This window comes from Oncorhynchus masou, chromosome 19, assembly GCF_036934945.1.
Source record: "Oncorhynchus masou masou isolate Uvic2021 chromosome 19, UVic_Omas_1.1, whole genome shotgun sequence".
Classification (NCBI taxonomy): domain Eukaryota; kingdom Metazoa; phylum Chordata; class Actinopteri; order Salmoniformes; family Salmonidae; genus Oncorhynchus; species Oncorhynchus masou.
In genome coordinates this window covers 28,249,178-28,262,389 of record NC_088230.1, presented here as the reverse complement: position 1 = coordinate 28,262,389, position 13,212 = coordinate 28,249,178, and the positions used below count along the sequence as shown (strand labels likewise).

At 47.4% G+C, this 13,212-nt stretch overlaps 1 protein-coding gene across 4 annotated transcripts in view; it reads right to left on the bottom strand.

Annotated features, from left to right (window-relative positions):
• Positions 1-277: 277 nt before the first annotated feature.
• Positions 278-13,212, bottom strand: part of LOC135506106 (AT-rich interactive domain-containing protein 1B-like) — a 92,217-nt gene continuing 79,282 nt past the window's right edge. For all 4 annotated transcript variants that reach the window (XM_064925540.1, XM_064925543.1, XM_064925542.1 and 1 more), the window contains 8 exons: positions 10,446-10,578; positions 10,106-10,281; positions 6,178-6,334; positions 5,654-5,770; positions 5,418-5,505; positions 4,017-4,812; positions 3,460-3,590; positions 278-3,205 (listed from right to left, as the gene is read on the bottom strand). In XM_064925540.1, the coding sequence (XP_064781612.1) occupies positions 1,514-3,205; positions 3,460-3,590; positions 4,017-4,812; positions 5,418-5,505; positions 5,654-5,770; positions 6,178-6,334; positions 10,106-10,281; positions 10,446-10,578 (3,290 nt within the window). In that variant the 3' untranslated portion in view covers positions 278-1,513. The remainder of the gene's footprint in view (positions 3,206-3,459; positions 3,591-4,016; positions 4,813-5,417; positions 5,506-5,653; positions 5,771-6,177; positions 6,335-10,105; positions 10,282-10,445; positions 10,579-13,212) is intronic.

Here is a 13,212-nt window from a genome sequence, read left to right as displayed (position 1 = left end):
TTCAGGGGCAGAACGACAGATTTTTACCTTGTCAGCTCGGTGATTTGAACTTGCAACCTTTCGGTTACTAGTCCAACGCTCTAACCACTAGGCTACCCTGCCGCCCCAGTCTGATTGGTTGCAGTTATGAAATATAACATGCCACGTAAGCAAACGCAAAGCGACTTTCATACAACCACAGGCATACAACCACAGGCATACGAAAACACTTTGGCCATATTCTGCCGCGGGCCTCCTGTTCACAATGTCTGGACAGAAGAATCAAAAACACCTTCAGTGCTCAACCAAAATCCATGTACGTTTATTCTTAACATGTGGAACATAGAATAAAGATTTTATACTGAATAAACAATGTAAAGTTGATCAAATGAAAGGGGGAGAAGTACCCTATATGTAGAGTAAAAAAACAACAACACTCAACTGTCAATCAGGCATGTTATACAACATTGTTATTCTGGAATACAGTTCTGCACATCATGGTCTGCTAGCTGTCTGTACAATCTAAATACGCTCGTCTTTTCAGAACCAAAACTAGAGCGGTCTCATCCCTATATGTCCTTAGACCTGTCCCAGTCAGAATATAATTATTATTTTTTTTAAATACATAAAATGACTAACCTCATTTGAAGTGAGTAACGAAATATCCAGTATTCAAATGAGCAGTAATAATAATTCTAAAGGTCATTATAATTATCAACCACCATCACTTATCTATACCGCATCTCTTGGCGAAGATACCAAATAGGGCTGTCAATGTACATCTTCTATATACAAATGGGCTTCTAGATAGAAAAGGAGATAAGGACTGATGGAAGTACTGTGTTGCTATGGTTACCAGTAAGTCAGTTGAACAGGGTGTCTTGTTTCGTCCCTGTTATACTGGTATGGTAATAATATTATGATGCAATACTTGAGGTCAGTTGCCTGTGGTCGAAAGTCATTCACATTTGTTAACCCCCCCCCCCAACAAGCCTACTATATCCTATTGCACAATAGGGCACCCCCCAGAAGAGGATATATGATGTACTGTTATATATTCAGAGTAAAGTCAGTGGGTTTTTTCTTTACCTTAATACATGATAAAGAGGTCTATCTACAACATGATTCACAATTTAAATAAGTCTGCTTCCCCCTGCAAAAAACCACCAACAAAAAGATCCCGTACAGACAAACAGACACATACAAAAAAAATACAAATAAAATGTAAGCACGAGACCCCAAAACTAAAGTACGTTACCTTCCATTGGGTGCCAACTTTGGTTAAAACAAAAACGAAGCGACAAATAAAAACTTTTTTTTAAATACCAAGTATTAAATTTTATTAAAATTATTTAAAAAATTCCAAATAAGGTTGTGATTTGGGCAGAGGAGCTATATATATATTTATTTGTAAAAAAAAAAGAAAGTCTTATTTAAATAAAAATATAATACCACCCACACCGATGTGTTTGTGTTCACTGTAGCCTGGTAGTCAGACCAACCCCCCCTCCCTCTGTTTCTTTGCCTGTGGCTGTCACGAGGAGCGTCCAATCTTAAACAGTACTTCACACATGATGGCCGCCACGGCTGAGCTCAGCACAGAGGACAGGGAGATATCCAGTAGCCTGCTCTCGTAGAGAACCAACTCTGTCCGGTGCTCCTTGGCCATGGCCAGCAGAGCCTTGGCGGCCCTGCACATCATGTTAACGCTGGGGGGTTGGGGGTGTGCTGCTGGGTGTAACAGGCTGTGGGGTCCCTGCTGGTGCTGGCACATGGCCACGCAGTCCTCCAGGAAGCCGATGAGTATCCCCACGCTGCCCTTCTGCAGTGCAATGGCGCGCGCCGCGGTCGGGTCCCCCTGCGCCAGGTTAGAGAGCACAGCCACTGCCATCTCCCGGCACACCTGGGACTTCCGCTCACCCACGTGGTGCACCAGGGTGGCGTAGAGCTTCTCCTGGCGGCTGAACGGCGGCGTGGCCAGCAGGAGGTCCACGTTGTTGTCCTGGATGCTCAGCTTGCACAGGCACTCCAGCACCAGTCTCTGGGGGGTGAGGGAGGAGGAGCAGCTCGCGGTGGTGAAGGGGTCCTGGGCCTCGGCAGAGGGACACACCATCCAGTGGAGGAGCCCGTCCAGGATGGGCAGACAGATGCTCTCTGGGTAGAGGGACAGGTCTAGTTGACCTGAGATGTTAGCCAGGGTGACCAGAGTGTTCTCCCTGAGGGCTGACAAACAGTCCCACCACCACTGGTCTTTACTGCAGGCCCTGCCCTGCTCCTCCTCTCTCTGGTAGCTGGGAGGCATCCTCCTCCTCTGGGGGTGCAGGTGGTGCAGCAGGACCAGCCGCCCCAGGATCAGCACCAGGCCAGGGTGGCAGGACATGTCGTTGTCATTCCCCGGGATGAAGGAAAGGCCGCGGACAATGTTGGAGATGCAAACGCAGCGGCGGGCCAGGGCGTCCTGCCAGGGTTCGGCCGTGGAGAGGGGTGCCTCGTCCCAGCAGCGAGGCTCGTCCTCCAGCAGGGTGAAGATAGGGCTCTGGGTCTGCGTCCCGGGAAGACCGTTCCTCTCTGACAGAGAGCCTGGCCAGGCACTCAGCATATCGTCCATAGTGGCTGTCTCAGTCATGCTCTTCTCTACAACAGCCTTCCTCTCCTCTGTCGTTTCTGTCTTATCCTCCCTCTCTTTCCTCACTGTAGGCTTACTGTTGGTCTCCTCGCCACGTATCTCAAAGTGTGTCTGGATGTGGGCAGTGGAGTCCCCTCCTCCAGCCTTCCAGTGCAGCAGGCCAGAGGTGAACCCTCTGGACAGACTGAGCTCTTGGTCCTCCTCCACCTGGTCCTCCTCCACCTTCACAGGCAGCTTGTCGTACTTACTGGCCTGTTTGGGCCTGGGCTCTGGGGGCTGGGACTGCTCGGTGGCGGCCCCCTCCTTTTCCTCCCCCTCTACCTTCTCTTTCAAAGTCACCTCCACAGGCTCTTCCTTCTCCTCTGGGACCGCCTCCTCTGTGTTGCTGTTGGCTGTGGTCTTCTCTGGCCCGCTGTCCCTCTGCTCTTCGTCTAACTGGCTGTCAAGCTCTGCAACGGTAAGCCCCTCTTCCTGGTCTGTGATTGGTCCGAGCAGCATCTTCTGGCCCTCGGTGCCCACCTCGTACTCATCCAGGATCCCAAAGATGGAGATCAGACTCCGGCGGAAGTACTCCACTATCAGCTCCAGGAAGCCAGGCAGCTGGGGAAACATAGCATATCAGAGGTTAGGTGGCTCTCTGAAATGATTGTGTGAAAGACTATTAGAGAACGGTTTGGTTAGGGGTATTTGTCCTTGAATCCAGTCATGGTCCAATAACCACACCACTGAGAATGAAGCCATGCATTTGACATGGTTTAGTATGGTATACTATAGATATTGGAAGTTTATATCATTCTCATGGATACTGGATATCATTGGACATTGTATGGATATGGTTTGTGTAGCACCGTCACCTGTGACAGGGTGAAGGAGGACACAGTGGTGTCGTCATACAGCAGGATGTTGATGGTGTCCAGCGCCCATGTGCTCTCAGCCAGCAGACCTGACTTCAGAGACATCATCACACGCCACGCCTCTGGGGTTCCTGAGGGTAAGAGGTTACTGTTCCAAGGTCGGAGGAGAGATGAGGGTCGCATCGAAAATGGCACCCTATTCCCTATCCCGTGCACAACTTTTGACCAGGGCCCATACATTTTTAAATGTCACCCTTATTTAACTAGGCAAGTCAGTTAAAAACAAATTCTTATATACAATGGTGGCCATTTCAGATGCATCCATTATGAATTAACTATAACAGTTTCCCAACCCTGGTCTTCCAGTATCCCCAACAATACACATTTTTACTGTAAACCTGGACCAGCACACCTGATTCAACGTGTTAACTAATCATCAAGCCCTCGAGTTGAATGACGTGTTTGTCAAGGGCTACAATAAACCTGTGTACTGTTGGGGACACTGGAGGACCAGGGTTGGGATAGACGGCTCTATAATAACAGGCGAATTCTCCTACCGGTCTCCTTGGAAGTAAGTCTGCGTCGGACCTTGAGTTTGGGCAGGGTGGCCTCCACAGACCCCATGGGGAAGCTGATATCTCTGTGGAGAGGTAGAATGCCCTGCCCTGACATTCCCCCACTGTGTGAGCCTGGCATGGACCCTGGCATCCCTGCCTTCTTCAGAGAGGCCATGTAGTGGCCCCCGTTGTTGGGGGAAAGGGGTCCGGGTCCCCCCATGGGCCGGGCGAAGGGGCTGGGGGCTCTAGCGATGTGGTTGGCCATGGCAGGGTTAGACTGGTAGGAGGAGGGGGGCTGTCGGGAAGCCATGGGCGGCATGGAGGAGGAAGAGGGGCATGGGTATGGGGACTGGCGTTGGCCCGGGTGTCCGGACGTCCATTGGCCGTCCTGGAGGGCCCTTCCCTCTGGGTCATCCCCCAGACCCCGGCCCATAACAGGGTAAGGTGGCCCCTGGCCCTGTCGGCCAGGGTAGGGCCCGGGGTAGCCCATGTCTGTCCTGGGGTGCCACATGTTGGCCTGGGGGCCCTCTGGAGAGGCTCCGGAGGGGAAGGGAGGACCTCCGCTCATCATGCCGTGTTGTTGGGGCCCCTGGATGGCTCCCATGCGGTCTCGGCTGTAGGGGTAAGGGTACTGGCCCTGCATGGGCCTGTGCTCCGGCCCCATGTAGCCCCCTCCATACTGGCGGTGCATGTCTGGCTGCTGCCCTCCGTACTGCTGCATGTCGTAGGCTTCACCCTCATGGCGCTTAACAGGGGGACCGTACATCCCCTCTTGTCCCACTGGCCTCTTATAGCCCTGAGAGGGAACACAGAACTTTATACGTTAGATACTGCAGTTACAATGATGACCTTTTATTGATGTCTCGCGCTCTCTCTCCAACTCTCTCTCTCCAACTCTCGCGCTCTCTCTCTCCAACTCTCGCGCTCTCTCTCCAACTCTCGCGCTCTCTCTCCAACTCTCCAACGCTCTCTCTCCAACTCTCGCGCTCTCTCTCCAACTCTCGCGCTCTCTCTCCAACTCTCGCGCTCTCTCTCCAACTCTCGCGCTCTCTCTCCAACTCTCGCGCTCTCTCTCCAACTCTCGCGCTCACTCTCCAACTCTCGCGCTCTCTCTCCAACTCTCGCGCTCTCTCTCCAACTCTCGCGCTCTCTCTCCAACTCTCGCGCTCTCTCTCCAACTCTCGCGCTCTCTCTCCAACTAGCAACAAGCCATGGTGTTGGAGTTGGACAAGGTGGAGTAGAACCAATGATGATTACTTACTGGTAGACCGCTATCGCAAACCCAGTTTAGACTTTACTTTGCATTGAAATGGCCAAGTTAGCCTGTTTTCCATCTGTTCAAGTTTCAGTAGATGAAGCACAGTGCCCTCTAGGGGCAGGAGGCTTGAGGCTGGGTCTGACCTGTTGTGGGTACATCCCAGACTGGTGAGAGCCATAGGGCATGGGGCCGTGAGGGTACTGCTGCCCATAACTTTCATGTCCATGTGGCCTACAAAGAAAGAGGTACACCCTCAGTCAGAACACAAATAAACTATGCATATATAGGTAGCTTTATAAACAATAAGCTCATTTAATGAGTCACTACATGTAAAGCCAACAGTTTTTATGCATCATTCACAGAGCATGACACGTCTTACCGCTGATGGGGATATCGGTTGGCAGAGTACATGCTTGGGTCACCGCTGGAAGGTACCGTGTTGTTCTGGCCCCCAGGGGGAGGCACACCCCCCTCCGAACCCATCACATGGTCTGGTCTGGTGGGTAGGATGACAATTATGAGCAGCTCATTCGTGGCATTTATATTACTGTCTGATGAAAGTCTCAGATTGAAACATCAAATGTTTTTGACTTGTGATTTACAATGAATCATTTTTATAATAGAGTGCCCTGCCTCAATAATGAAATGATGGATCAGAAGTTAAGGTAGCACCTCTATTCCAGTTGTTTAAGCATGAAACACCTCTCTTCCTACACAGGGGAATTTCCCCAATCACTGCCTTGGAGAATTGGGATATTTTTTTGACCAGAGGAAAGAGCGCCTCCTACTGTCTCCCATCCATGGGACCAACCAGAGGCAAGCCAGCAGTGGGATGCAGAGTGGTATGCTGCTGGCACTCAGTAAATGTATCTACTATAGAATGTTGGTTATTAAAATACCCACCTCCTGTCGTAGCCAGGCCCGTAGGGGTACTGTGACCGCGGGCCAGGGCCCATACCCATCCCTGGCATGGCTCCTGAGGGAGGACCACGGGGGTACATGTCCTGCATGGCACTGCTGGGCATCTGACCTGGTCTATAGGGCTCACTGCCCCCTGGCCCTGTGGAGAGAATAGATATTGCATATACAGTGGAGTCGGAAAGTATTCAGACCCCTTCACTTTTACCACATTTTGTTACGTTACAGCCTAATTTTAAAATGGATTAAATAAATGTTTTTACTCAATCTACACACAATATCCCATAATGACGAAGCGAAAACAGGTTTTTAGAAATGTTTGCAAATGTATAAAAAAAACTAAATACCTTATTTACATAAGTATTCAGACTAGAGGTCGACCGATTATGATTTTTCAATGCCGATATCGATTATTGCAGGACCAAAAAAGCCGATAACGATTAATCGGACATTTAAAAAAAAAAAAGTATTTGTAATAATGACAATTACAACAATACTGAATGAACACTTATTTTAACTTTATATAATAAATAAATTTAGCCTCAAATAACGAAACGTGTTCAATTTGGTTTAAATAATGCAAAAACAAAGTGTTGGAGAAGAACGTAAAAGTGCAATATGTGCCATGTAAGAAAGCTAACGTTTAATTAAGTTCCTTGCTCAGAACATCAGAACATATGAAAGCTGGTGGTTCCTTTTAACATGAGTCTTCAATATTCCCAGGTAAGAAGTTTTAGGCTGTAGTTATTCTAGGAATTATATGATTATTTCCCTCTATACCATTTGTATTTCATTAACCTTTAACTATTGGATGTTCTTATAGGCACTTTAGTATTGCCAGTGTAACAGTATAGCTTCTGTCCCTCTCCTCGCTCCTCCCTGGGCTCGAACCAGGAACACAATGACAACTGCCACCCTCGAAGCAGCGTTACCCATGCAGAGCAAGGGGAACAACCAATCCAAGGCTCAGAGCGAGTGACGTTTGAAACGCTATTAGAGCGTGCTAACTAGCCAGCCATTTCACTTCGGTTATACCAGCCTCATCTCGGAGTTGATATGCTTGAAGTCATAAACAGCGCAATGCTTGACGCACAACAAGGAGCTGCTGGAAAAACGCCCGAAAGTGCTGTTTGAATGAATGTTTACGCGCCTGCTTCTGCTTACCACCACTCAGTCAGATACTTAGATACTTGTATGCTCAGTCAGATTATATGCAACGCAGGACACGCTAGATAATATCTATTAATATCAACCATGTGTAGTTAACTAGTGATTATGATTGATTGATTTTTAGCTAGCAACTTACCTTGGCTTACTGCATTCGTGTAACGGTCAGTCTCCTTGTGGAGTGCAACGAGAGAGAGGCAGGTCGTTATTGTGTTGGACTAGTTAACTGTAAGGTTGCAAGATTGGATCCCCCGAGCTGACAAGGTGAAAATCTGTCGTTCTGCCTCTGAACAAGGCAGTTAACCCACCATTCCTAGGCCGTCATTGAAAATAAGAATGTGTTCTTAACTGACTTGCCTAGGTAAATAAATAAATAATAAAAAGAAAACGGCAAAATCGGTGTCCAAAATGACCGGTTTCCGATTGTTATGAAAACTTGAAATCGGTCGACCTCTAATTCAGACCCTTTGCTATGAGCTCAGGTGCATCCTGTTTCCATTGACCATCCTTGAGATGTTTCAGCAACTTGGAGCCCTCCTGTGGTAGATTAAGTTGATTGGACATGATTTGGAAAGGCACACACCTGTCTATATAAGGTCCCACAGTTGACAGAGCATGTCAAAGCAAAAACCAAGCCATGAGGTCAAAGGAATTGTCCGTAGAGCTCAGACAAGATTGTGTCGAGGCACAGATTTGGGGAAGGGTACCAAAACATGTCTGAAGCATTGAAGGTCCCCAAGAACACAGTGGCGTCCATCATTCTTAAATGGAAGAAGTATTGAACTACCAAGACTCTTCCTAGAGCTGGTCGCTCCGTCCAAACTGAGAAATCTGGGGAGAAGGTTATTGGTCAGGGAGGTGACCATGAATCCGATGGTCACTCTGACAGAGCTCCAGAGTTCCTCTGTGGAGATGAGAGAACCTTCCAGAAGGACAACCATCTCTGCAGTACTCAACTAACCAGGCCTTTATGGTAGAGTGGCCAGATGGAAGCCACTCTTCAGTAAAAGGCACATGACAGCCTGCTTGGAGTTTGGTAAAAGGCTTCTCTCGTCTGATGAAACCAAGATTAAACTCTTTGGCCTGAATGTCAAGCGTCACATCTGGAGGAGACCAGGCATTGCTCATCACCTGGCCAAGACCATCCCTACGATGAAACATGGTGGTGGCAGCATCACGCTGTGGGCAAGTTTGTCAGTGGCAGGGATTGGGAGACTATTCAGGATGGAGGGAATGATGAACAGAGCAAAGTACAGAGAGATCGTTGATGAAAACCTGCTCCAGAACACTCAGGATCTCAGACTGTTTCACTTTCAAACAGGACAACGACCTTAAGCACACAGCAAAAACACAGGAGTGGTGTCTGAATGTCCTTGAGTTGCCCAGCCCAGACTTGAACCCGATCAAACATCTCTGGAGAGACCTGAAAATAGCTGTGCAGCGACGCTCCCCATCCAACCTGACAGAGCTTGAGAGGATCTGCAGAGAAGAATAGGAGAAACTCCCCAAATACAGGTGTGTCAAGCTTGTAGCGTCAAACCCAAGAAAACTCAAGGCTGTAATCGCTGCCAAAGGTGCTTCAACAAAGTACTGAGTAAAGGGTCTGAATACTTATGTAAATGTATTTTTTTTTAATGAAAAAACGTTTTTGCTTTGTCATTATGGGCTATTGTGTGTAGATTGAGGGGGAAAAAAACAATTTAATCCATTTTAGAATAAGGCAGTAACGTAACAAATGTAGAAAAAGTTGTAGTACATGATTTTATCACATGGGGGCAACATAGTCTAAGGAAACAATCACAACAGAGAGAGTCAGGTCTGATGGGCTAACCAAAAACAAGGACGAAAACTGATTTGAACCTACATGGAGAATTGAGGAAGTACCAGCCATATTCAGTTCAGACAACAGGTGTATTACTTCACTTTTACTAACATCACATTGTTCATCTAGTATCAAAATCAAAGTTTATTTGTCGCATACAAAGAACAGCAGACGCTAAAGCAGGTGCAGCGAAATGCCTCCGTTTCTAGCTCCAGCAGTAAATGCCTCCGTTTCTAGCTCCAGCAGTAAATGCCTCCGTTTCTAGCGCCAGCAGTAAATGCCTCCGTTTCTAGCGCCAGCAGTAAATGCCTCCGTTTCTAGCGCCAGCAGTAAATGCCTCCGTTTCTAGCGCCAGCAGTAAATGCCTCCGTTTCTAGCGCCAGCAGTAAATGCCTCCGTTTCTAGCTCCAGCAGTAAATGCCTCCGTTTCTAGCTCCAGCAGTAAATGCCTCCGTTTCTAGCTCCAGCAGTAAATGCCTCCGTTTCTAGCTCCAGCAGTAAATGCCTCCGTTTCTAGCTCCAGCAGTAAATGCCTCCGTTTCTAGCTCCAGCAGTAAATGCCTCCGTTTCTAGCTCCAGCAGTAAATGCCTCCGTTTCTAGCTCCAGCAGTAAATGCCTCCGTTTCTAGCTCCAGCAGTAAATGCCTCCGTTTCTAGCTCCAGCAGTAAATGCCTCCGTTTCTAGCTCCAGCAGTAAATGCCTCCGTTTCTAGCTCCAGCAGTAAATGCCGCCGTTTCTAGCTCCAGCAGTAAATGCCTCCGTTTCTAGCTCCAGCAGTAAATGTCTTAACAGTACAATACTAATACACAAATATCCCCCCAAAAAGAATGCAGACAAGCAATGTGGACAATACCAATAGGAGTGTACTGTGTTATGTGAATGCACTGTATGCCATGTGTTTAAGGAGAGCCTGGTCCACTCACCCTTCCGGGGCCCTTCATAGGGGTCCTTGTTGGCATCATACTGCATCCTCATGGAGGGGTCTGCACTACCGCCAACCTGCTGGTAGGGGGCGCCAGAGGGCATGGGCCCTCGCTTGTGGAAGGCAGGGTCACTGACCTCTGAGAAGGGATCCTGGACACGGACACCAACACTGTTCCTGAGACATACAGGAGGGGTAATGAGGACAAGAAAGGATGATACAAAGGGTTAAAGAGGGGTATCCGTGTGTGTATACAGTTAGATTTAGACACACACTGACAGACACACATGTACACACCCCCACACTATCGGGCTATGAGTGGCCCCCAGCCCAGGACCTACCTGTTACCTGGCTGGGGGGTCGCGTGTGGTGTGGTGGCAGGAGTGGGAAGCTTCATGCCCTCTGACATCTCAGTCATGGAGCTGCTACCTGTAGACTGGGGGGTGTGAGGACCCTGCAGGGAGCCAGAGTTGGCTAAAGGGAAATTGGCAACGGTAGACAATTGTTAAAACGTCAAAAATATACATATACAAACAAACATGTGCTATAGACAGACTGATAAACATGGGGACCCTACAGGGAGCATTAGTAAGCAGGAGAGACTAAGGGGAAGAGAGAGCCACAGAGAGATGTATAAGTCATTAAGTTGTCTGGGCCAGAACGGCCCATAAGTCAGGAGCCTATCTCCTGTTTATGTAGTGTGAGGCAGATGTATAATGCATGCATGCATGTATGTACAGTGGGGAGAACAAGTATTTTATATACTGACGATTTTGCAGGGTTTCCAACTTACAAAGCATGTAGAGGTCTGTAATTTTTTATCATAGGTACACTTCAACTGTGAGAGACGGAATTTAAAACAAAAATCCAGAAAATCACATTGTATGATTTAAGTCATTCATTTGCATTTTATTGCATGACATACATCAGAAAAGCAGAACTTAATATTTGGTACAGAAACCTTTGTTTGCAATTACAGAGATCATACGTTTCCTGTAGTTCTTGACCAGGTTTGCACACACTGCAGCAAGGATTTTGGCCCACTCCTCCATACAGACCTTCTCCAGATCCTTCAGGTTTCGGGGCTGTCGCTGGGCAATACGGTCTTTCAGCTCCCTCCAAAGATTTTCTATTGGGTTCAGGTCTGGAGACTGGCTAGGCCACTCCAGGACCTTGAGATGCTTCTTACAGAGCCACTCCCCTTAGTTGCCCTGGCTGTGTGTTTTGGGTCGTTGTCATGCTGGAAGACCCAGCCACGACCCATCTTCAATGCTCTTACTGAGGGAAGGAGTATGTTGGCCAAGATCTCGCGATACATGGCCCCATCCATCCTCCCCTCAATACGGTGCAGTCGTCCTGTCCCCTTTGCAGAAAAGCATCCCCAAAGAATGATGTTTCCACCTCCATGCTTCACGGTTGGGATGGTGTTCTTGGGGTTGTACTCATCCTTCTTCTTCCTCCAAACACGGCGAGTGGAGTTTAGACCAAAAGCTCTATTTTTGTCTCATCAGACCACATGACCTTCTCCCATTCCTCCTCTCGATCATCCAGATGGTTATTGGCATACTTGACGGGCCTGGACATGCGCTGGCTTGAGCAGTCGGACCTTGCGTGTGCTGCAGGATTTTAATCGATGACGGCGTAATGTGTTAATGGTTTTCTTTGAGACTGTGGTCCCAGCTCTCTTCAGTTCATTGACCAGGTCCTGCCGTGTAGTTCTGGGCTAATCCCTCACCTTCCTCATGATCATTGATGCTCCACGAGGTGAGATCTTGCATGGAGCCCCAGACCGATGGCGATTGACCGTCATCTTGAACTTCTTCCATTTTCTAATAATTGCACCAACAGTTGTTGCCTTCTCACCAAGCTGCTTGCCTATTGTCCTGTAGCCCATCCCAGCCTTGTGCAGGTCTACAATTTTATCCCTGATGTCCTTACACAGCTTTCAGGTCTTGCCATTGTGGAAAGGTTGGAGTCGGTTTGATTGAGTGTGTGGATAGGTGTCTTTTATACAGGTAATGAGTTCAAACAGGTGCAGTTATTACAGGTAATGAGTGGAGAACAGGAAGGCTTCTTAAAGAAGAACTAACAGGTCTGTGAGAGTCGGAATTCAACCTGGTGGGTGGTGATCAAATACTTAAGTCATGCAATAAAATGCAAATAAATTACTTAAAAATCATACAATGTGATTTTCTGGATTTTTGTTTTAGATTCTGTCTCTCACAGTTGAAGTGTACCTATGATAAGAATTACAGACCCCTACATGCTTTGTAAGTAGGAAAACCTGCAGTGTATCAAATACTTGTTCTCCCCAATGTTTATATGTAGAAATACAGCGCCTTTAAAAGGATTCAATTTAGATTGTCACTGGCCTACACACAATACCCCAAAATGTCAAAATGAATTAAATGAAAAGCTGAAATGTCTTCAGTCACTAAGTATTCAACCCCTTTGTTATGGGTATCCTAAAGTTCAGGAGTAAAAATATGCTTAATAAGTCATAGGTTGCATGGACTCACTGTGTGCAATAATATTATTTAACGTTTATTATTGACTACCTGATCTCTGTACCCCACACACAGAATTATGTGTAAGGTCCCTCAGTCGAGCAGTGAATTTCAAACACAGATTCAACTATAAAGATCATGCAGATTTTCCAATGTCTCGCAAAGAAGGGCACCTATTGGTAGATGGGTATGTATTTAAACCCAGCAACAACAAAAAACATCCCCTTTTCAGGACTCTGTCTTTCAAAGGTAATTCGTAAAATCCAAATAACTTCACAGATCTTCATTGTAAAGGGTTTAAACACTGTTTCCCATACTTGTTCAATGAACCATAAACAATTAATGAACATGCACCTGTGGAACGGTCGTTAAGACAATAACAGCTTACAGACGGTAGGCAATTAAGGTCACAGTTATGAAAACTTAGGACACTAAAAGAGGCCTTTCTACTGAAAGATGCCCAGGGTTCCTGCTCATCTGCGTGAGCGTGCCTTAGGCATGCTGCAAGGAGGCATGAGGACTGCAGATGTGGCCAGAGCAATAAATTACAATGTCCGTACTGTGAGACGCCTAAGACAGAGCTACAGGAAGACAGGACAGA